Source organism: Aythya ferina, assembly GCF_964211825.1.
Source record: "Aythya ferina genome assembly, chromosome: 1".
NCBI lineage: Eukaryota > Metazoa > Chordata > Aves > Anseriformes > Anatidae > Aythya > Aythya ferina.
The window spans coordinates 164,938,922-164,964,948 of NC_140296.1; the positions used below are offsets into that span (position 1 = coordinate 164,938,922).

General features: G+C 37.5%; 1 protein-coding gene across 1 annotated transcript in view; it reads right to left on the reverse strand.

The window, feature by feature from the left end:
• The window catches only part of OTOGL (otogelin like), a gene marked incomplete at its 5' end in the record, with an annotated part of 93,788 nt that extends 77,092 nt beyond the window's left edge, over nucleotides 1–16,696 (reverse strand). The window contains 11 exon segments of the mRNA XM_084506096.1: nucleotides 317–442; nucleotides 1,209–1,315; nucleotides 3,526–3,632; nucleotides 4,258–4,388; nucleotides 7,192–7,397; nucleotides 8,888–9,009; nucleotides 12,197–12,365; nucleotides 13,017–13,193; nucleotides 14,069–14,132; nucleotides 14,734–14,794; nucleotides 16,610–16,696. Of these exon segments, the coding sequence (XP_084362222.1) occupies nucleotides 317–442; nucleotides 1,209–1,315; nucleotides 3,526–3,632; nucleotides 4,258–4,388; nucleotides 7,192–7,397; nucleotides 8,888–9,009; nucleotides 12,197–12,365; nucleotides 13,017–13,193; nucleotides 14,069–14,132; nucleotides 14,734–14,794; nucleotides 16,610–16,696 (1,357 nt within the window).
• Between the last annotated feature and the right edge of the window lie 9,331 nt (nucleotides 16,697–26,027).

Sequence of the window (26,027 nt, forward strand, 5' to 3'; positions counted from 1 at the left end):
ACATTCTGTTTAAAGAAAACCTCAGTAGGTTTAGGAGTCATTCAGATAAAGTGGATTAAATTTATGCTATCCCTCATTGTAGAGAGCATTAGTTATGGCTCCAGGTTTTAATTGATATTTCATCCTAAACCACAATGACTAGATAAATGTTTAGAACACAGCAAAAGGCAGAATCACAGTGAGAGTAACAACAGCTAAAGCAGAAATTACAATATTTTTTGGTTTTAACTTTAAGCATAGTCTATTTACACAACTTTATTATTATGCTGCATGGTATCTTTAAACATGTTTTTCACCTAAAAGTACCAGTACTTACCATCTGGACAGTAACAGCCATCTAAGCAGTGCAAGTTGCTGCCAAGACAATCTTTTTCAAAGGTGCAGGTTGGTGGACAACAACTGATACAATCACGGTGTACAAAGCTGTCTTCACACGTCTCAGCTAGGAAAAAAAAAAAAAAAAAAAAAGAACATTATTACATTGCACATTAGTGTAATTTCTCTTCCCATACTGGAGAACTCCTATTTATCTGAACAAACAGTTGTGCAACACTTCTGGTATAGGTAATTATTCAGATCAGGTACAGTGTTTGTTTGGAGAAACTGTAGCAGATGAACTGTGACAAATCTCTCATCACAGTATTTCTATGTATTTTAGTATTTCATAGTATACTATGACAACGTCATAGTATTGAAATCTATTTATCAAGTTCTTACATCACTTCTCCACTAGAAGTTATAATTTCTGTAACAGGGGAACATGTGTTCATATCTCAACTAGTTCAGAGTTCTGTGGATGAGACTGAACTGCATTTCATGGGTGGTGGTGATGACTAGAAGGAGCTGGATTCACTGTATTCATTCTGTTACAGAGCCAGTAGAGGCTGAAAGGTCAGCTGGGAAGAGGGGCAACATCAGATCTCCACAGATGTTTTTTCTTCCCCCTAGAATATGATCAGCATACATGAAGTTTCAAGCAATCTGCATAAACATGAATTTTGAATGGATCTGCATCAGATCACAATGTAATTAAAATATTCCTCTAGGAAATCATTTACCTCATTTTTCACCAGCAATAGTGAAGCTGGATGATCTACTTTGGTATCAGGTTTGAGTCCAATAGTAACAAATGTCAAGATGGAATTATTTGAAACGGATATGTGGGGTTTTTCAAAGCTCACACGATATGCTTTATTAAAGAGTCTTACTACAGGCAGGAAAATCGTCCCTCCAATCCCTCACAGGGGACCCAGCATGAGAGCATGCTCGAGCGTACTCTGTCACGGCTCTGCAGTACGTTTCATCATCATCCACTCTGAAATGATAAAACGAGGGAGCAATTACCAAACTCAAATCCCATCTACAAATTTCTGCCACCAAACACTGCTCAGGATAGTTCAGTCAGCTGAGGCTGCTCAGCTTTAGAGGCATACTTATTGAAAATACTGTGAAGAAGGATAAACTGTACTGAATACAAAAATAGTAATTTATTACAAAATAAGAAAAAAATATATGCTTATGATGAAAGGGAAACATGACCTTGTCATGAAGACGTCAAGATCTATGTCTTGGTCTCTCTCCTTCCTGTATGACGTGGAAACTCTGATCTACACTGATAAGAGACATTCTGAGCCAAGTAACAAGTTAAAGTTTCTGATTTATAGTTAGTCCTTGAACTTAGGTGAGGAGAACCCTGTTGGTAACCTCCTGACCTTGTGCTGAAGTGCTTGGCACTAGAAGCATAATCAACCAGTTATTGTAGACAATTACAAGACAGTGCAACCTTGAACAAAGTCATTATCTCCACCTTAGTCTGTACAGAAGAAACCAGACAGTGCACTTTTGTCAGGGTCAAGTAAAGAGACATTCATCAATATTTAGGTAACCTCAAACTTTATTCAGATTCAAATCACATAAGGCAAGACACCACTATTTTTTTTTACCGTGAAAGTTCAACAACTCCTGTCACTCACTGTGAACCTGATGACAAAATGAACTAGTCACAACAAGACATTTCTAGTAAAGCATGACCAGGACAGATTAGCTGAGTTTGTCTTTCAGCACAAAAGATCAAGCTTCCAAAATTAATGTTCTTGAGAATACAATAAATAGTGTTTGTATTCTGCTTTCAACACGTTATCAAATCAAACAGCACTATATTCTTCATGACAGTGATCAGAATCTCTTCCAATTCTCCTTACCTAATCCAATTAAATGGGTCTTAATAAAAAGAATACTTGGCATATACAGTGGCCCCACAAGAAACATTATAGACTTACACTAAGACACAAGAAGAGAGGTCTCTTTTATAAACAAAATAAGCCTAAATTAATGAGGTTCTCAGACACAGAAACTTTCTTCAAGGTTTTTAACATTGACACAATTCATATCAACACACACATGCAATTTGACAAAAATCAAATCCTCCTTAGCATCATGACACTGATTCAATGCCACATTTGAAAATTTCCTTTTCATTATTCTTCTTTTGCTAAAGAAGAGGCACAATAAACTCCTGAATTATGAAGTGGCAGCTCAGCTCTTCTCTTAGCAAAATCAATGTACAGATCATCAACTTCAGGAAGCACACTTTGGAGACCTGCTTACAAACCCATATTCTTCCATGCTGATTTGGTAGCAAAACAGAAAGTCAAAAATTCATTGAAAATGAACTAAAAAGTTGTAATGGATGCTTCTAAATGGTTCTTACTTTTAGTCTTGCGAATTTTTCTGTACGCTCTTGATTAAATCGATGATACTCTGAGAAGGCCATCATAGTATCTGCTATTACTTCTTAGTTATAAAACCTTTTCTAAAAGGAAGTTATACATTGCTCAGTTTTCTGTTCAGTTATGCTCTGGAGAACCTGTTTAGCTTGAACAACTGATATTAACTAAATGGGAGTCTGGAGCTAAGGAAAGAATACCAAGTTGCATAAAACACAAGCAACTGAGGTAATATAACTCCCACCAAAGCCAGTGAGTGCTGAATTCTTTTAACATCTCTTAATTTATACAAATAAAACAATTTTGAAAAAAGCCTACTAAGTTGAATGACTTAGTAGTTGAAAGGTTACTCTGCTATATTTTTATCAGAAGAATAGTACAACTGTGTCAGACAAATGGACCTACTCTTCCAGTATCATTGACATTTCCCCAGTAGATTTTCCCAATCTCCATCTATTTTTGATTCAAGACTTCCAGATATAGGTATATTGTGTGTGAGTGGTTAGCAGCTCTCTCTTCTATCATTAGTGATTTTCCACAGATTTCTTTCCCAAGCATTTGTCTAGTTTTTCCTTGAATCTATGTAAATCTTTAGCAATCAAACTATTCCTTGGCAGAGACAAAGGTTGTGCGTCCTCTGGTTCCACAGTAAATCACCCACTAAGCGAAACCCCATCTCTTTCGCTTTTAACTCATTTCCTACTAACTTCACTCAGTACTGCTCAATTCTTGTCTGAATAGAGAGAGTGAGGATTCATTTCATGCATCAAAAATAAATACACAAGAACTCCATTCTTACCTGCAAAGATCATTCATACAGCTAGAAATATAAGAATATGGATCTATGCTTTCATGACAGCTGAAAAAAGGAAACTGTAGGAATATTTGGCACTTGAAGAATATGTCCTACACATTAAGGAGAAACAGGAAACAATAATTAGCAAATACTTTCTGAATGAGCATAATTGTTTTGATTTGTTGAGCTAATCCAGGATCCCTTATATTCCCATTAAAACCTGAGAATCTCACAGTCTCATTTTATTATGTCTCCTTTACTGTACTTCCTAAGATTTGTCCTCTCTGCAGTGTCTTGATTGCAAACTGCTCCTGCATAGAGCTGAGATGGCAAAGTGAAAACTAACAGAAAGAAAAAAAAAAAAAAAAAGCATTTCATGTCAATCCAGGAATATGGTACTTCTGCAATATTTCACAATTTCTAAAATAATGAGGTGTAAGATGCCAGAACTGGTAACTGAACCCAGGAATAATGATAATGCAGCAACAAAGAGCTCTGCCAGTGGACTTGTACCACTTGGCACATCCTATCTGAACATTTGTACTCTTAAGCTAAACTTCAGAAGATCTTCAGATATTCCCTAGCAACAGTCCTGATCTGAATCTTCACAAAGCCTCAATGAATTTGAGTTGTGTTTTTTTTTTTTTTCAGTATGGTGTATATGGCTAGATTCTTGTACTGTCACTATGCAGTGAAGATGAAAAAAAAAAAAAAATCACTATATGATTAATTTACCTCAGTGGATTTTTCATCAGCTGAGCAAGGACTGGAAAAATCTGAGGCAGTAGGTACACAAGCTGCATCATCTGGGGTTTGCACAGCCCAGCTATTTGCAAATTCAGCAATGTCTTCTGTATGTTCACCTACTGCATGAAAAGAACACACAGAAAAAAAGGTTGTCAACACAATCACAAAAGGTATCTTGGAAATTTCTGAAAGTTTTAAAATATATTCATTACTTCAGATACAGATATGTTCAGAGTAATGGGAGTGTAGAAAAAGGTTATTTTTCCTTTTTAACTACAAGTGATATTTTATACCACATTTAAATGAAACAAACAAAAAAAAATTTAATACAATTACTGACATTTTTGTAATAAAAATTCAAAGAAGGACTGCAATGAATACTTAAGAAAGAATGCATTTATTTAAAATAATTTAAAGCTTTCATCATATTTAACAAAGCTCAGTTAGCACTATTATCTCACTCCCTTTCCCCTAGTGCAGAAAAGCCCTATGACAAACACAATGCTACATGCCCAGTTCTCTTCATAGCATGAGCAAGGGAGAATGAATGAATGAATGAATGAATGTAATGCATAATTGGAAGTCACAGTAACAGGCAAAGAACATACACACAAAAACATACAAGAAAGTTGGCAGTAGAGGAACAGACCCCAAATTTCCATATTTTTGCAGCAAGAAATAAATATTACATTTTCTGTATGTTCTTAGATATGATAAAAAGGGTGTATGGCCTCCACTTTGAAGAGCCTTACTGTAATTAGTATCTATACTATGGGTATCTATATCAATGCATGGTTAGGAGATGGGATATTGGAAAGAAATCAACTACGGTTTGTTTTGTATTGTTTTGTTTTCACAGGGCTGTATTTTCCAAAATTTAATCTAACTTCTTCCAGGACAAGTACAAAATTTGACACTCTAGAATGTGGAAAACCCCAAAACACAATAATCATATGTTTGTACTTGGATCTCCACAAATAAACAAAGCTATTACCCTAACCACCAATCTGATTTACTTAAGAAGCAGGGAGAGTTAAAACTTTTCTTCCTCTCTGACAAAAGAGCTCATTTTACACAGAAAACACTTTGCAAACATAAAAGGCTGTTGTTTTTTGTTTGTTTGTTTGTTTTTATCAAGAAGTAAACCTGTTGACATAATTCTGGTTCTGCAAGCACATTTTAAAATATTTTATTTTCATTTCAAAATAGCTTGAAAAATCAGTTCTAAGTCTTAAAAAAAAAATTGCCACAAAATAAAATATTTGTCTTTGTAATAGCTTTATGCTCAGATACAGTCTCATATATTAAAGCAATGCAAAGATACCATTAAAGATGATGATTAAGGAAACAAAAAAATGAGCTGATTTTTTAAAAACATACTTTGAAATGGAGTATAACATGTCTCAGCACCTTCTTTATTTGCAGCAATGCAAATACAGGGCATTCTGACTGTAAGACTCAGGATAGGTGTACAAAATTCCCTTACACTACTGTGGGAGTAGTTTAGTTGGGGGAGATAAATCATCGTCCTGGGTGATTAATGACATTTTGAAACACTTAGAAAAAAGTTGCTGCTTAGAAGCAACTTTAATTAGCAGTATATTCTTGTGAAGATAGCAGAACTTCTTGCTTTGTATTTGCACAGAATCAAGGCACCGTGTTATACAACTAGTTCAAGGTTTAAGTGATTCACAGTGTTCTGGATGGTACGCTGCAATAATGCTGTCATTTCTGACAATGAAAAATACTAAAGACGTGACAATAGAAAAAAAAATGTGGTTCTGTAAATAAAGAAAGCTAACAGCTGCCCTACTTCAAATCTTTTATAAAATATATTTAAAGACACTGAAATTATTACTTTTGAAGAGATTGTATGAATTCATGTGAATTGTAAATCTTCTCTGAAGTCCATTTTTATTCATTATTTTAGATCAACCCTTTCAGTTAATTATTAAAAATACTATACCCTGGTGTGCAGAAGTTCATGTATGAAACAAGGAACATACTTTTGTCATGGTTGAAGACAAGAGGAATTTATATTGGGAAGATTTTTAAAGACTATGCGAAGATATGTAGTCTGCTTCTTCCCTTAGTAAGAAAGTCAAAAACCTCCTACCAATTAACCACAATGAATAGTGCAAAACAGTGGAGGGAAAACAGTTACTGTGAGATAACCTTTGTGATTTAACGACCTGCAGGGACATGGGACTTGATTTTCTCGGTAACTAACAGTAAAAACAAGACAGTCCTATCTTTATTTCTACCAGACTAAGTAAAGGATTTCTCATATTCCCAAGCTTGCTCTTTTTTCATATTAGTCATGAGTAGGACAAAGTCTCTATAGAATATTCCCTATATAGAACTACAAAGACTACAGAACACTTTATCAACTTGGCAAATCACCTCTTCCTCAGATACAGCATTGGGCAACTCCTAATCCTACAGGGTAGTAAGAGACCCATAGCACAACATAAAAACAGAGAGATATGAGCAACTTTCTGGAAAGAACTTTAAAGATTTACATATTTCAACTCATATTTTTATGATGGTAATGTAAACAAATGACTCAAGATTGTGTTTTTTCCAAATATTAATATTTTGGCTTTTTGCTCCTTCTGCCTCCATCCTTAAACATAGAGAAAACCACAAGCATTTGTTTATTTATTTATAATTTGAAGGCACTTTCATCAGCTAAGATAAACATACCCTGAGTGCTTTGCTGAGCAAGAAAGGCTTAAGCATACATATAAATACTTTCTTGAACTGTTTTTTTCCCCCTTAACATTTTTAATGGCATTGAAGAGTAGAAATATTCTATTTTCTACTGAAATAAGGACTCTGTCTTTTTATATAATAGTTTTAAAGTGAACATTGAACCTGTTTAAACAAAGGTAAGGGTGCATTTCTAAGCTATTTACTTACTATTTTGCAGTATCAGGTCATCATATTTATTGCCATTAAAATTTCCACAGAGGCCACAAGGTTTCCCTTTATGATCTTCTGTCAGCTTAATATAAATACCAGAGTTTCCATCCCAAGCAAGAGAAAAACCAAAGGTAGTTTTCACCAGAATATAGTCAGCCAATCTCTCAACGAAAACATTTCCAACTGTCTGAGGCAACATTAATCTGCAAAAATAAACAGCCTACTTCAAAGAGCTCAGATGAGATGAAGTTAGTGATAGAAAAATACCACATAAAATATCACCTTCTAACTCACTACACTCTTTTTTCCAGTCGTATACAGTCACTTAAAGGCCTCAAGTTGCACCAGGAGAGGTTCATGTTAGAAATTAGGAGACATTTCTTCTCAGAAAGAGTAGTTAAGCATTGGAGTGGGTTGCCCAGGGAGGCATTGGAGTCACCATCCCTGGGGGTGTTTAAGGAAAGGTTGGACATCATGCTTAGGGATGTGGTTTAGTGGGTGACATTGGTGGTAGGGGGATGGTTAGACCAGATACTCTTGGAGGTCTTTTCCAACCTTAATGATTCTATGATTCTTTGTTACATTTTTACCATGTTCTTTTCTATTTGCTTCTCTGTATTGATCATCAAAAGTGAATGCTTTTCTACTGTATACATCTATCGGTTGTACTAATTCTAAGCCTGAAAGAATCTTCTTTTCAAAGACCAGAAGAGGCATATTAAAGAGCACATGACTTCATGAGCATGCTGTGTTGCACAAGAAGCTCTGTGAAACTACTACCAGTGTTCCTGGTGTGGTGAACACCAGAAGCCCTTCTGGGCAGAAGATGGATCATCAGATTAGATGTATGCCAATAAAGAAACTTTCAGTACAGAAAATACCCTTGACCAAAAAAAAGTATATCCTCCTCCTTCAGCCATTGACCATTGGAAAATAATATTTCAGTACGATTTAGTCCTAATCTTCAAAAATTGCCTCTGTTGTGGTGAAGAGAGATGGCACAGTAGCCATCAGTCTCAGATGTTAATAGCATTGTTACGTCAAAGGTAATCTAATCTAATCACCTTCAAAGTGATACAAAAAAACCCACATCTTTACAAGTCTTTGAAATTTTCTGCACTTTATCTAACAGTAAAAATAGTTGATAGCCTTGTACTCATTTATTTATTTAGAAAAAAAAAAAAAAAAAGTATATTTGAGGGTTTGATGTACCTCAGAAATGTGGAGGTTTTGCCCAAAAGGGCCAAAGAAGAATTAAGATCTTTGATTCAATTAGTTCAGGCTTATTTATATGAAGGTTATGTGTTGAATTCAGTATAGCTGCACATCAAGCGTAAATAAAGACTACCTTGTTCAAAATGTTATCAGGATGCACCAAAGATTAACCAGATTATTGTGATGTAGACCTTGTCTATACAAAATTTATATGGTTAATCCCAATGTCAGAGCTGAGAAGTTGAACACAAGGCTCATGGGGTGCACATGCTCATTCATGTATTCACGTATTCACTTCATTCACGTATTACATGAACAGCATTACATCTTCTCACACTAGCACTCTATCAGTCCCAATATAGAATATCCAGGGATCAGTAAAAATATATAGCAAGTTATTTTCTCTGGTTGATGTCAAAAGCATCTTCACATTGTCATTCTGCAATAAAATATTTGAAACCATCATTAGAACACTTACCTTTTTCCTTCTTTTCTTACTTCATGTCCTGAAATAATTATTTCTTCTTGGTTTGAAAAGAATAAGCTGACTGACCTCTGACAAGAATATACTGAACCATAACAGTCAGGACTGTTATGAACCTTAGAGGGGAAGAATACACACACAGAATAAATGTTTGTTCTCAACAATTTCGTGCAAGTTTTCATAAAGTCATATATGATAATTTATTTTTCTGAATCACTGAACCACTGAAAGAGTTTTAGAGAGAAATATTTAAAATGTAAAAAGGTCATACTTACAAACATATGCAAAAACAGAAGTTCATGCTACCCAGTACTACTAAGAAATAGAGCAAGTGCCTAACAGCACAAAGCATCACAAGTTAGTGGCTTAAGCACTGTGTGAAATAGGTAGTTTACACAGATGAACTTCATAGACACCATAGTGTGCTGTTTTATCACTGCCAGTGTAGGAGCTTGTTACTTGCACTGAGACACCCCTACTGCTCATTTTCTAGAGGTCTAGAAAGGACTACTGTGCAATACAAAACCTCAGCATAGTGCCAGCATTCTCCGAGCCAGCTGAGACTGGCACCACCTGATCCAGCATGCCCTCCTGAACCACTCAGGATTTGTTGAGATTTTGGAGTGCTCCCACAGATTACTGCAGGCATCTAACATAAACACATCTGTTAAAACCCATTTTGCATTAGTTTCTCAGCATTGTCATTGGAGAAGTGTAGGCTCTTCCAAAGTCTGCCTGTCCCCATTGTACATAGATAGGGTAGTGAGTCAGGGTGTTGCCTTGAATCTGACATCAGCTTCCCCAGTTTCAGCACAGAAAGCATCACTCAGACAGAGAGAGATCTGCAAAATAGGGTCTCACAACTATTGGCAATATGTAATTTCCATGACTGCCCACTACTAGAGGTGTTAAACAGATCCCAGATGTGTACTTCTAGAAAAGAAAAATGTGCAATTCTTATCTTAGCGTGCGTACAGATTTATGGCAATGAAGTAATCTCAAAACAAAAATAATGTTTTATCAGAACTTGGAATAGGCATGATATGCCAGCATGCATCCTTTTTATAGTTTGCAGAAAGGATGCTACCTTTGCAGTCAGGCTTCCTTTCCATTCCCAGTCATCAGCCATGGCAGAGCATGACTCCTGCCTTGTAGTAATGTCTGTATCCCCAGAGACAACAGGGCTTTTGTTGGCCAGGGTGCACTCTCAGGACATGAAAAACATTGGTTCAGGTTTACTCTGACTGATGATAAGAATGCAGGTCTCCAACTTTCTGTGTGTATGCTTTACCCAGTCAATCACTACGACACAGTTTTGTATTACTTTGACAGTAGCTTAGGTGAGTCTGAAGAACATACCTTGTCCAAGGGCCTATGCAAAGCTCCCGCTAATCTATGCTATGCTAATCTCAGAGGAGCAGGAATACCCAAACTGGTGTGATGCTCTAGACTACTATGCTTCAAAAGCATATGTGCTGGTTTTAGTAACAACTGAGGAGGCATGGGGATATGCTGTGAATCTTAGCTACCATTACCTAAATTAAAATGTAGACAGAGTTTAGACAGCTCAAGCGTGACTCCTCTGACCATGTGCATCAGCTTTCTGCGAGAAGGATTTGAGCCATGTTACCAATTTACTTGACAGTGCTGTGAAGCTAAATAGATGAGTAACTGTGAAACATTTTGCCAGCATAGTAATGGGGGCTGTAACTAGTAACTAGAGCTATCACTTTTGTAGAAAAGATTTATTGGTAAACACATACAGCACTCACACATACACTAACTAATCTTCCTAGGTTGACAGTTAATGCTGGAAGTGAAAAACAGTTACTGCTTCTCTGAGTGAAATAAACCAAGCCAGTAAAAGCATTAGGGTTTTTACATGTATAAAGAAAGTTATAATTAAAGACATAATAAATGTTACTAGTATTGACAGATGGTTTCTATGTAAGCCTGTCCTAAGACAGAAACACAATCAAGGAAAATCAAAATAGGTCTTTTGTTTTATTCTGCTCTAGAGAGGTGGATTATTAAAACCAGAAGGACCATAATGTGAGCACTTGGCAAGACTTTCAGCTCTCCACTGCCCAGCTGATTGTGACTGTATTGCTTCAGCATTACTTGTGACTTTTCTGAATAAACATTTTAAGTTTTTAACAAAGTATGGCATTTGTTCCAGCAACTGAAAGGTAATTTCTCCCTTTCCAGAGCAACTGGAATACACTGAAATAAAGATTCTAGATTTTTAATATAATCTCGGGGTTTGCTATAGCATTTTCTGAAATCTCCTAAGAGATAATAGCTGCATACAAAGAATTAAAATGAAATAATGGAAGGTAGATGAAACAGCCTATGATCTGAGTGAGTAGAAAGGGCAGATTAATCTTCTCAAGATGCTAGTATTTGGGGGGACAGGAAATCATATGTTTATAAATGAAAACTTGTTCTTGGAGCAGGAATCAGAACCTAGATTTGCCCCTGTGATCACTGTGGCCACCATGGTTGCATTACAGTTAGGACCTCTCTTGTTCCCCCTCCCCTGCCCAACCAGCAGCAAATCCCAACCATTGAAAAAAATACCATAATGAGCTTATGTTCTCTGCCCACAGTAACCTACAGCCTGGTAGTTAGGGCACGTTCCTTCAAAGAGGATATAGGTTTGAACTCTGCCTGATCTCAAAATCATTAACCATGGATACCCATAAATCTGAGGAAATTACTAAAAAGAATGCCCCCTATACATAGGTCAAGATGAAGGCTTTTGAGCTGTTAACCTTCTCTGCATGACACAGGGGTAATCCAAAATTAGAACACAAATCCACAGCAGGGACAAACTTTTTCATGGGCCAGGGGAGGTAGCTCCACATCCTTGCATGTCAATGGCTGCAAGTTGGAGATTGGTACATTTGGGTGCCCAGCTACCAGGCAGGTAACAGCTGTTTTCAATTTACTTGGCAACTCAATTTTTTTCTACAATCTGACAGCTAAAGTTTATTGAAGTTTCCAAGGTCTGCCTTAAGACCCAATTTTGCTACACAGGATTTCCCAGAGAGGAGAGAACAGAGATCCTTTTTAGGAGAGAGGGAGTAAGAAACACTATTTTTAATATACTGACTCTGCTGATTATCATTTCATCGGTGTTTTGAGTTGCTGCACACATGCTTAGACATTTTCCAGCAGCATAGTTTTGTATTTAAGTAAGTAATGCTACAGTTTGATCTATTTATTTTCTCTCTACTTACTTTACTTATGAAATACACGTATACGCAGTATGTTATTTCTAATGTATGCTCACATACTTACCCAAACAGTGTACTGGGGTTCTGGAGTACCGCAGTCTTTTGCAAAAATATAGGAGCAATTTCCCGGAAAGTAGTAGTAGATGCCATCAAATGTTTCAAAGTGATACTGTCCCCATGACTTGCAAATCCCATCTCGGTCCTTACCAGTGTTAGGAACTGGAAAGAACACACTGAGTTTACAACAAGCACGCATGGTATTCAAAAATTGACAGGTGGCAAAGGTGTCCACTGAAGTAAATGCTTAGAAGGGAAATAAGAGCTTATAAACAAAATGGACAACAAGGATGAAAGATAACCTCACTTCTTCAACTTTATTTAAAGTCAGTACTTTTTTTCTTTCTTTTTTTTTTTTTTTAATCTTTAGAATGCAGTTTTAGTCACATGTAATCATTGCAGGTTTTGGATTTGCTTTGGTAGAGGCATTTTAATTCTAAGTAGAAGCAAGAGATTAAAGTCTACTGAAGATCCAGAAAGATGATTCTTGCTAAAGGAGATTCCAGAAACCAGTGCATTGAAAGAGTTAATTATTTTATTTGCAGTAGGTCACTGCTAGAAAAATGCAGTGACTTTTTAGTTGTTCAGTTAACTATAAAAAAGCTGGCCAGCCGCTGACACACTAGACAGTGATCTGTTTCTTATGGCATCTGTGAATCACCATACACCAAATGTTAAAACGTAGGCATTTGTGACGGTGCTCTGTATATTTCCCTAACATATAATTTTAACCCCCCTGTCTTCTAGTGGATAACATCCCTACTACAAAGGAATCATAAAAGTGCTGTTAACAATATTGTTTTAAAAACTTTCCTCTTAAATCTTACTTGAACCCAAAACTTGACTCTTTTGGTCCCAGACTTACCAATTTGGCACCTGCTTCCTTGAGCCTGAAATAACTGACAATCACAGTCACCTGCCTCTGTGCAACCTGCTCCATTAAGGCACTCTGGAGAACATGAACCTGTAAGCAAGGACAGCAGCCTTTTAGCAGATACAGCATTCTGCAAACAAATTGAGACCCACATTAAATTTGTTTATTGTAAATTCATTAGCAGCTGTATTAGCTAAGAAAATTAACCAACAAAAATCTCCAGTTTTTATCATTTACTTAAATTTATCCTTTGTGTTTCTTGGTTAAAAGACAAGGTTCTCTTTTGGTCTGAGACTTGTACACTAACAAAGGAGCAAAAGGTCAACCTCCTCCCAGCAAACAAAAGGTCAAGTTCCCATGTAAAGAAACCAAATCCCAGTCCTCCTGATCTTGAAATACACAGGACACAGATTATTCTAATTGTCCAAATTCAGCACAATTTATGCATATGTTCAACTCCTCCCTCCAAGGCTTTACAGCAAAGGGTATATTCAGCTTATGAACAGTCTGGAATGCATAATTTACAAAGTCAAAAACAGATAAAAATAACCCTCCACGCATGCTAAAACTTTTAAAAGGTTATTTCTGCTTAAGAGGTGACTGGAGTCAGAGACTTAAGATTCCATGGGAATGGCTTGTTTTATGTTATAATTAGTAATTGTTTCTAAATGCAGTTTCATTAATGAGTTATGTGGTCTGCTTGGACGCTAAGACTTCACTGTCTACTAACCATTCACTGAGGTGGGTCTAAATCATAGTTCCCCAAAAGTGAAGGAGAAAGGAAATTTCAAATCTCAGGGTTTGCAGATAGTTGATTTCCTTGTTGGGGAGGAATTAAAACCCTAGATACAAACATTTACAAAGTTGCTTACAGAGATTTAAAAAACATTCCAGAAAGCAGGAAGGCAATGAAATAAATAGGCCCTTCCACACCTAATGGAAGCCACTGTAAGCTACTAGTGATGCTAAATGGGAACAAAACTAGACCTTTACAGTAAAGCTTACTTTTGAATGCTTAGTTTTGAATTTTTCCCATTTAAGAATTGCTTTCCAAATATGCACAGATACCCTGAAAGTACAAGGCAAAAATACTGTTTATAGAACAGCATTAATGTGGAAAACTTTTTTGCTGTTACAACTATGAACTATGAATTATATATATTCATTGAGATGGAAAAACACACCTACCCAGGCATACATATTTTCCAAGGATACTGAAGTTCAGTTGCATACAAAAAACATTTCTGCAAAATAACTTGGACCTGCTGTAGGTGTTTGGACAGTGCCTGAACCCCTCTAGGAGTAACCCTGTGCTCATTGTCTGGGTACAACTGTACATACACATAACCAGATCATGCCTCTCAGACAAAATTACATCCTCTCACAAGGACAGAAAAAGTGGTAGTAAGAAAATTGTACTAGAAATAAACTTAAAAAAAAAAAAAAAAAAATCAAAGGATTAGCTTAATTAGCTGTTCAGATTTGGTCATAAATCATTATTTTGAAAGTCTAATTTCAGTGGGAACCATATGCTATTTAACATGGATAAAATGAAGTAATGAGTTAGTGTGTTGGGTTTTTTTTAGGGGACAAAACCACTGGCAACATGGGAAAGTAACAGGAAGGCAGCGTGTTCAGGGGCATCTCCTCCTGGGACGAGCAGCACTGACCTCCCGGTGGGCTGCGCATCAAGGTCCCGTGCAGGTGTGACCGAGGAGAGGCAGCTCGAACCTGACAGAAACACAAAAGGAAAATCAGTGTGTTTCTGCTTTATGAATGCACCACTATGAGCCCAGGGACTTGCAGCAGCATTGAGTGAGGACTTTGAGGGTTATTTTAGCACAGGAGAGAGATTTGTGGCTGGTCCAGCACAGGGCATGGCCTCAAGTGCTGTGATTGGCAGCCCAGACTAGCAGGAAAGGCAGTGACTGCAGCACCTGGCACTGTGGGGAAGGGAAGCATGGTTTCTGGGGGACAGGGAAGGATACATCTGTGCCCTGGGGTCACTGCTGGCCTCCTCTCCATGTTTTCTGCTTCACCAAAGGCAACAAACCAGCAGGGCTCCACTGGGAGAGATTTGTGTTTACATTCGGGAGGAAGAGTGAGGGCTCAGACAAGACTCTTGCCTTTTTTGCTTCCGTCAAATACCAAATGTTTCTCCCCTAACTCATGCCCTGTGCCACTCCCCAGTCATCTAACTGTGGCCACTTCAACTGTGATGGATTTCACATCCCCCTTGAGATCCTTCAGAACTCATTTAAGCTGGTCTCAAACAAAAAAAGGGGGGGGGGGGGGGAGGGGGGTGAGAGAGAAGAGATCTGCCTGATCTGCATCCTGTCTTGTATAGGAACAGGGGGACTTGGGACTGTAAGGAAGTCCTGGATCTGACCCAACACTCTGCTATTGCAGTTTGTCGCGTCACATCATCTCTTCCAAGAACTAATCAAGTTCCACGTGACAAGCACTCTGGGGTTTTTGCCCCGACAAGTACGGTTGGGAAGTTTACCAGGATGAAGTGCTGGGCAGTTAAATATTTCCCCTGTACATTTATTCGTGGTCATTTAAAATCTTTTTGTTTTACAAAGCTTAGCCCTTTTTCTTAAATAGCTCTTCATTCCTGCTTTGTTTTGTTGCTTTGTTTTTTAAAAATTCCCTCTCTGCTGTATTACAAGAAAGCAGTTACCCTTCCATGCTCCCCACACGTCTAACACCAGCCTTCAGCAGTACAACAGAGCAAAGCAACTTGTTTAAGTCTTCATTTGCAAGATACTCTTTCTTCACTCCTTCTGCTAGTACTTCTCCATGTCTGGAGCTTAAACTAATGGATCTTGGCATAAACACAACAGTACAGTAAATGGTTCAGGTGAAGTCCCACCAATGCCTCATGCAGTGACATAAATACTTCCCTCCTCCAACTGGAAATACTTTGATGCACCCAAGTAGCACAATTTGTCTAAAATCAATCTGAAATGGACTTCACCAGCTCACCAGAAAGCTGTTCCAGGGTCCATCATTAGCCAGAGATGTTCCCCACCACCCCTGCACAAAAACACCCCTCTTCATATTCTCTCTTGGTTACCCTGAGCCAGGCCTCTCAGCAAAGAAGCTTTTTGCTTTTGTGCTGTTTTGGGGAGATAGAACTTATTTGCTCTCCTATTGAGCACACCTCTGGACCACCATCAGTTCCCAGAGCCCATTTCCCTCAGAAGGTGTCTTCCTAGTGAGGAGAAGAGGTATGACTCACCTCAGTGTTATATTTCATACTGGCTACCTTCTAACTTGGTGAGGAGACACAAAATTCTCCAAGGGACATAGAGAAAATGATTTGTGGTTCTGTTGCAGCCTGCCTGCAAGACCCTGAGAAGAGTCTTTGGGCTCCATGCCTGCCCCTGTAGAAGAGGGCTATAACAGCTGCTTGGGCTCTGTAGCCCAAGATGTCTACCCACAGGGGAATGAGTTTCCCCTTATACTACTAAATTTTAGTCAAACATCACCTTTGTGCAGCATAAGGCAGCAGTACAGAGCGTGGAGTGAGGAGGGACAGACCTTAGGCTGCAGTGGTAGGACCCGGGCCTGGGCTGGAACTGCCACCATCACCACACCACATGCAGGCTCCTTGTCTACAGCCATCATTGTGCTTTGCATCAAACACCAACAGCTTTCTAGGGCTTTCTGTTTGCCTTCACAAAAGGCAGAAGAACCACGGTGTTATTTCCCATGGTATGCGTCAGTCGGTCTATCAGGGTGGGTGATTCAGAGAGCGTTTCGCCAAGAACAAATGAATGTGTGAGGCCATGGGTCTTGGCTGGAGGTGAGCAGGTAGGGAACAGCAGCTCCTCCTCACTGTCCTCCTGTTACCACAGCCTTGCTCCTTACAAAGGCCCCATTGTAACATCAGCAAAGCCCCAGAGCAGAAAAGGGGGAGGCTTTCCCCACCATCCCCCTTTCAGAGGTATAACCTACCTCTGCTGTTAAGAGATCTCTTTTCTGTCGAGTTGCATTAAACTCATTTCTGGAAGAAAACAAAAAGGAACCTGTTTAATCAAAGGTCCCTGGAACAGCCTGAATAAGCAGCTCCCAAGAGAGAAGCGTTTCTCTCTGATTACCATCACTTTATCAAAGAGGTCTTTCTTGGCTTAACATTTAAAATGGTGATTTTTTTTCATGGTCTCATTTTACAGAATTCAATAGTGCTCCAATCTCTGCTCTCAAACATGGGATGCTTTATTAGGGAGGTACATAGGTCTTATGAGGGAGAGGTAAGCAGGCAAAATAAGCTTTTATGACAGGATACAAAATTGCAAAGCAGTTTCATAGGTACCTGGCAGTGTGTGTGGCAGCAAGTTCCCCCAAGTATGATTTGAATATATTGCGATAGGGCTTTAAATAGCAAAAGATGGCTTGCCAGCTATAGCTGACTTAAATTTGCAATTAAGTTTAGAAACAAGGGCAACAGGCTATAAAACATACTTAGTTTTATCAACAGTCCAAGGTGGCATATCATTTGATATGCATGTGTGCTCACTAGATACAGAGGTCACTAGACATCCAAAGCTATGTCCAACTGGACACTTCTACTAAAATTGATGGCATAGTTCCCATTTAATTCAATGGGATCAGGAACATTCCCTAGTTTGGGTTTTGTTTGGATTTCAGCTTCTACATGAAAACTTGTATTGAAAATGTTTATTTTATGGCTGTATAGCACTTAGTTTTCTGTGCTTCAAATAGCAGCTAGGATTTTATCATGCAATTAAAATTGTAGAAGGATACTCATTTAATGTATTTTTCCAGACATAAAATAATGATCTCATCCTGGTTTCATTCCATTATTCCACTAAGCTTTCTTGAGACCATAGAAGTATCATTTTTCATAAGTGCCTTCATTTTTCAAATAGAGGATCCATGCCTGTTGTGTAAATTCTTTGAAAAGAGATGTAAACATTCTGAAAGTGTGTTTTACATCCAATGCACATGTACTTGACATCTTACATGTCAAATTCAAGGCTATATTTTACTTTCTAACTTATGCTATATCAGATAAGTCTTATATGTTTTTGTTTTATTTGTAGAACTTGACAAATATGGAATAAAAACTTACCTTGAAGTTCTTCTCAAAAGAGAAAGCTTGCAATAAGATCCTGTAGATTAAAAAGTCATTAAGTTAAATGTTTTTCTACAAACTCACTCTGCATTTGGCAAACAACACTACTGAAATTTATTCTTTAAAAAATAGCTAATGATCCTGAGTTTTCCAGAGCACTTTTACATAAACTTTTTTCTCTTCCTAAGGGACCTAGCAACAGACGCTTTCCTTCCTGATAGCTTGATTCTTTCAAGGGCTTATCAACCCCAGTTTTCCATGGTCTCAACTCTGGTAAATACTACCACCAAAAAGAGAGAAGAGTTCTTAGTTGTTCAGGGGCTCAGACTAAATCTGATAAAATTACGGAAGGTAATTATAAGTACAAGGGATACTCAGAGCTATCCAGAATCAAGCTCCTTCAGCAGTTAGGTGTAATCATTTTCTGAATATTACTTGCAAAATTCAATTGTAATCAGGTTACACTCTTTCTCAGATTATCTTAGAAATCTTCATAATGGCTGCAAAGAAACTATCTGCAAGACCCATCTGAAGTGAATATACCAGTTAAAAATAGGATTGTTTCTATAACCAGAAGAGCAATTATTTATTCTAGCATTCCAAAAATGCTTAAACAAAGTGCAGGTGCAGTCTGATGAAATAAAGTCATACCTCGTTGAAATTCATTACCTGCTTACTCATCTGACAGTAGTGGCAAGAAATAAAAGAAACTTAAACATAGTTCCTTTATAATTATTTTGTAACAAAATTCAGACATAGAAAATGTGTCTTTTTAAAAAATAAGAGCTATATTTTAGCTTCAACACCTGTCAGAGAGAAAGGAGATATGTAAAATGGATTATTTAACCTATGTTATTCTTTCATGAATTCCAAGAAGGGTTAAAAATATTGTTTGATAATGATAGAAAAAGAAGGAGCTGTATTAATAAAATATTTAGAGAACTCATTTTAAAAGTTAGTATTTCTTCAGAAATGGAATAAAGTTCTTACCTTGCAAAGAGGACAGCAGTGAATGAAGCAAAAATATACTCCACGGTATCATTAAATTCAGCTTTCCCACAATGTTCATTTCAGTATAATTTGGTAATAGGAAATTTATCCAAATTGATGGCTTTGATTATGATGGCATCTTATAACTACGTATTCCTACAGTGTGTTTAAATCCTTTCAAAGATAAACAGTTGGATGCATTATTTGAAATAATACAACGCAAAAAAGGAAAAAAGAAGACATCAAGCTTGGTAGATACATACAGCTTCAGGAGCTTTGCAAATGTTGCATACAACTTTCCGGCTGCATGTCTCTCATTAGTAATGCATGGTAACTCCTCAGCAGAGTCTGTATTAGTTACACTTTCGCTAGACCTGCAAGTATTACTCCTCTGTTGAGCTCAATTGGCCCTTTATAACACAGAAAACAATGACAGAAAGAAATTTTGCCATGTCATGATGGTTTGAGAGATCCTTCAGTTGTCATTACACCTTTGTGTGCTTTGCAGGTTGCGTTGATCTCTGCCCTTTGCTTCTTATAGTGAAAAAATTTAGCAAGAACCTCCAGTTATGTTAATGCATAAAATATAACCAGATTATTTCAGAGATTAACATATGAATGTTCCTCATCTGTTCCAAAAGGAGAGACACAAAATTCCATCAAACAACACATTTGGATTCTTAAGAATATTTGAGATACATTCTTGTATATAGTTTGCTCCTGTCACAAAATAAAAATTCCCAGAAGATAATTGTACTTCACTTTCATTAAAAAACTTGTTTGGAAATTTTCATACTACCAAAAAGGAGAAAGAAGTCAACGGAGCCAAGGGGCTTTGTTTCTAATTTTCATTAAAATGGAAAAGTGTAACTTAAACAAAATTTAACATGAACATATATTAAAATGGAAAAACCTTACCCACTTTACTCTAAACATTAATAGAATCATTAAAAAGTGCAGTTTTAATGACACATATAACGGTAATTGAAATTACTGCAATTCACTTTCATTTGCAAAGCCTATCTTTTGCCTTATACTTCATTCCTCCTAGCACTTTGTAGGATGCTGGGAGCATTCTGCACAAGGTGGTTGTGGAACAAAATAAAATTCAGAAGTTTTGTGTCTCTCTCAGGTACAAATTTCTCCCATCAGCTCTTTTAGCCCTTTCTCTTCCCCTCTCCCCTGATGGACTGGAAGAGAGGGCAAAGGAAAACACACAACCTTTTCAACCATAGTCAAAGACAAGTCCACACAGCAGTACCCATGCAGGTTTAGGATCACTGGTGGCCTAAGGACAATTATTGCAAACTGATATAATTTATTGCAGTACACTATAGTTCCACTATTTCTTAAGTTTTATTACTGACTGTATTTAAGTGAATCTGGATGCAGTTTTCTACAAATACATACATGCACAAAATATTTACCAAACAGCCATTGAAATGGGTTATCTGTCCATCTTGTGTTTCATTATTCTGTAAATCCTAAAGGAAACTTACTTACACAATTCACATTTCAAGGAGATTTTTGCCTTGTTTTTACTTTTGACTAATTCCAGGCTGCTCCCACTCACTGAATATGCAGCCAGTCTGCATTTTCCAGCTTATTTTATTCTGCTCCACAAGATCCCAAACCACTCCAGTCTGCAGACTGAAGTAAAAGGATTGAGCTCCTTATCCAAATTAACACACTAATGTAGTCATAGTCACAGATTGCAAACATTTAATGGGGGCACCTACCCTGTAGGAGGTGGCAGGGGCTAATCAACATTTCATGCTCTCATAAATCTCCTGTTAGAGGATGATGCCTTGAGGTTGCTGTCAAGCTGAGATGAACCCAATACAGCATTAGAGTTTCCAATTTCCATTACCAGTCTCTGAGTTATTTTCCTCTGAAGCTATGTCTGATGTAGAAAACATTTCAAACTCTTGTAAGAAATCTGATCTGGGATTCTTCCACTCCTCAAGATGATATTTCACACCGTGTTTCATATGTGGCATCAAAAATAATAAAACTTTCCATTAATATAAATTAACTCTTTTAATTTAACAGAAGCCATTAAAATGATTGTTTGTTTGTTTGATTTCAATTTTTCTATAGTAAAGTTGAGGTAATATACAGTGTTAGTATTTCGTTGTTGTTTGACTTCTAATGTCTTAAAAGTAGAACAAGCCTCTGCAGCTGTAAAGGGTCTTTTTAAGAGTTAGAGCAATAGGTTTCATTAGGTCTGGATATCTCTGCTCAAGGCAGGGTAGGAAATAGCACAGTCCCAAGCACATGAAGGACATTAGCTAATAAGGAAAAAGAATTATTCATCCAAGTATACTGAACTGTAGCTCATAGAACTATATTAAGAGAGAAAAAAAAAAAAAAAAAAAGAAAAAGAAAAAGAAAAAGAAAAAGAAAAAGAAAAAGAAAAAGAAAAAGAAAAAGAAAAAGAAAAAGAAAAAGAAAAAGAAAAAGAAAAAGAAAAGAAAAAAGAAAAAGAAAAAGAAAAGGAAAAAAGAATCAAATTATATTCAAGCAATGACAAATTATCTACACAAGTAGTGGAATACTCGCAGATTGGGACTTCTGGACAATGTGATCAGAAACAATACCTTAGAAAATAATCACTTTGGTGAGAAAAAGTACACAGTACAGAACACACGTTGGCCTACACTTAAAAAAATCTGGTGTCATTTTTCAAGTTATAGATTTTTCTTTCAAAATTAAGTCAGAAGTTTTCAACACTAATATTTGCTTATTACCATCAAAACAAATTTGCTCAAGATTTTCCAACATAACATTTGAGATGACTTAATTTTATATACAGCTTATACATTTTATCATGATTATAAATAACGGCTGAAGAAATAACAGCCTTCAGTTATCTTGGGTTCAAGCTTGCCCTGTTTTGGATTTGGATCCATTATCATCAGTAACAAAACATGGTACTTTTTAGAGCTCACACTCCAGCCTTAATTGAAGTGATAATTGAGCACTGTGTGCAGTTTGGGGCACCAAAGTACAAAAAGGATGTAAAATTATTAGAGAGCATCCAGAGAAGGGCTACAAAGATGGTGAAGGGCCTAAAGGGGAAGATGTATGAGAAGACTGAGGTCACTGGGCCTGTTCTGCCTGGAAAAGAGGAGGCTGAGAGGAGGCCTCATCGCAGCCTACAGATTCTTCACGAAAGGGAGTGAAGGGGCAGGCGCCGATCTATTCTCTTTAGTCACCAGTGATAGGACCCACGGGAATACTGTCAAGCTGTGACAGGGGAGGTTTAGGCTAGACATCAGGAAGAGGTTCTTCACTGAGAGGGTTGTCACACACTGGAACAGGCTCCCCAGGGAAGCAGTCACTGCACCAAGCCTGTCAGAGTTTAAGAAGCGTTTGGACTGTGCACTTAGACACATGGTTTGAATTTTTGGGTAGACCTGTGTGGTGCCAGGAATTGGACTCGATGATCCTTATGGGTCCCTTCCAACTCGTGATATTCTATGATTCAATGGTATTTTCAATGAATAATTAAAGTGGGGACACATTCCAATGTGTGTGCCTGATCTTCCTAAGAATTTATATCAGCGAAGCTCATGAAAGAGCTGGGTGATACGGTTAGGGGCATTTCTTCTGTTCCAAGAACTACCTCCACAGCTGCTCAAAAACCTCACTAGGGGCTTGAAATCAAATTGGTTTTATTTCTTTGTGGAAGGGTGTCCTTGGCCAGAGCAAATGCTTAATCATCAGAGCTTGACTGACATCAGGAAAAGGGAGGGAAAGGGGGAAAGAAGAAAAGGGAAAAGGGGAAGGAAGATTTTTATGAAAATGTTTTCTCCTTACATATTCCCACAGTTTAAAACTTCATGTTAATTACCCTTCTGCAATGAAGTTAAGCCCTCTAGTGGTTAATCGGCCAACAACCATTTAGAATAAAGATCTCCAGCCTTCCACCACCCAGGCAGACACTAGTCCAATTCCGCAAACATTTCTCATGTAAAAAACAAGTTTGTGGGAATGACATCACCCTCCAGGATTAATAGGGCATTTTCATAGGATCAGAGTTCAGTTCAGAAAGCATTTTTATTATGTTAAGAGCTTTTTGTCTGAAGAAATAACACACAGATATCATCTCTGGATATATTAGTAGCAATGCAAGCTTTATTTTCAGCCTTTCCATAAAAGAACAACAAAACAAAACCCCCCAGTTGCTACAAGCTGCTCTGTGGGCAGAAAACTGATAAATCAGGTTTCCCCATAACTGTGAAAACACCTCTAAGGTTACTGGCACTGGGTATTCCGTTTCCCCTGCCCCTGAGTTTCACATCCCAGGAACTCTGTATCCCCCCCTTTTCCCCTGCATCTGACTGGTCTAAGAGCTCAGCAAGAATCAGTTTTGGACAAGCCACAGCATAAGGTACGTATGTGCCAACTGGCAGGCTAGTACACATTTCCTAAGCCCTGAGTGAGCCATTGCTTGTCAGTCACCACACGAGCCAAACAACTAAAAGGCTTATTTTTCCTCAGCTGAAACTAATTAACATCTATCAAGATGCCAGTTTTCACAAAACTCACGGGAATTCAGTAATCAAATTTGAAGTTATCCCTACATAGCATCTTTTCCTTAGAAAGCCAGGCTGCAAGTCAGAACACTGGAGTTCTCAGCAGTCCAAGAGCCAGAGTACTTTGTGAGCAACTCTTACAAGGTACAGACTCTGAGCAACTTGCTGGACAAGAAATGGGTCACACTGAGGATGCAGAAGGAAGGGACTGAGGAAAGCAAACTATTCATCTTGCCAAAGAGACAGCAAGTGTCTGGGATTTAATATATCATTCACTTAGCATAAGACAAAAAATCCTAGTATTTCAATTGGCAATAGAATAGGCAACAGTCCCCTCCAATGAAAGTGTGAAAGGTTTGAATAAGTTTTCTACTTCTATTCAGGTCATGAATTGAAGGATTTTGTGGCAGACACTTGACAGCTAAAATGAGAGATGGATGGAGAATTCTTTTTCAGAAAGAATTTGTTCAAGTTACACGTTTAACTCCTGAGTAACTACACTTCAGTGAGAGTACTTTAAATAAAAGCTTTATCCATAAAAGGCAAAAAGATAACAAGTGCCAATGATTATATATATAAAAAAAAAAAAAAATCTATGAATAATCATTTTCCTAAACTAGAGCAAAAGGACAATATCATGCTATATCTCCAGTTCCCCAACTCAACTCAAGGAAGTCAGTTTAACTTTGTATAGACTTACACTGAAATAAAAAAGTTAAGTGAGAGAAGAAATACCACATTTCATAGAAATCCGGACAAAAATCTGGAGTATCAAGATGCTCATATAACAATTTCAGTATTGTCATACAAGCATACAGCAGACAAAAAAAAATATCCAGATAGAAGAGAGCAGTAGGGCAGAAGCTAGGCTATTGGTTGATTTGTCCTCAATGTTTCTTCCAGTCCCTCTCCAGATTGGTTTCCAAACAGCAAACAACAGCATAGGGCTGTTTTCATGCCTGTGGGGTCAGCTCATTTCCAAGGTCTCATTCAATCACTTACAACAAGGGACAGAATTAGCCTTTCCAACAGCCTTGACACATCCCAAGTTTTACTCAGAACTTAACTCTTCCTCTTCCTAATCAGACCACATCCAAAATGAAAATCCTCAAAGCTTCAAGAGATGGGAAACTGGAACTTCTCCAACATTTTATGTTTCATAAACACACACACTAGTTATGCTCTTCCAAACTACTGTCAGATTTTCAGCTCTGAATTTTTCACATGTATTTCCCTAAGGACTTCAATCACCTCACCTAGCTCATGACATGAGCAGTCTGGCTACCAAATGGATTTTATTATCATTAGATACAGTTCTCCATGTCTATATCCACCTGTGTTTGTAATGAGCAAACATGGCCAAAAGATGAAGTGAGCCCCAATGTGTTTTGTAAAACAAAGCTCTTTTTATGTTTTACAATTACAAAAAGCTATTTTTGAAAGTAAGTTGTGTTTACTTCAAAAGTTTCCTATATTTAGACATACTAATCCAGAAAACTGCCTCTTACTGTCTGGTAACAGCTCGTAGGGCAAGAGGTCATTCTCTTCATACATGAACATATATAATTACTTTGGTTTTGACGATGTAAACTTTAAATAGGAATTTTAAAATAGTGTCTGAATATACACTTTAGACTATGATGAGGGAGTTGCCCTCAAGGTGGTGAATTATTTGCCTCACGCATGCATCAACATAAGCAGTACGTGCAAATGCAGTGCTGTCACTTAATATTCCATGTCCACATTAGGGACTTTAAAAAAGTGGTTATTTCACATTAATATATAATGGCAATAAAATTCCTTTGCAAGAACACTAAGTGCCAACCCCAAAGCATTCAGAGATACTTAATGCAGTATTACTCTAGAATGGCATACTAAGATCATGTAAGATATGCATTACCAGCTAGGAGTCAGACCCACTCCTACACATTGCATGCTGTCTGCAACTAGGCTTTAACAGACATTTTCACATGGTACTCATCTCCCCTCGTAACACCAGGACCATTCAGAACCCTGAAAAGGTCCGCATTTGTTTAGACTTAGCAGAAATGCAAAGTCCACTTCAACAAGCTGTTGCATGTACCCACCCCACCAGCCACCCTGCCCCCCCCCAAAAAAAAAAAGGATGTAAGCCTTTTATGTTCTGGTAATTTATGTTCTGAAATATATCCACAGCAGAAAATTGCTCTTCTTTCCCAAGACCCTGAAGTCTATCAAGACTTACCATGAAAGGATCAAAGAGAACTGATGAAAGCCCTCTGATTTTACTTTAATATCAATGGATTTATGAATCAATCTGAACTGAAAATCTATCTACCCATACAGGAAA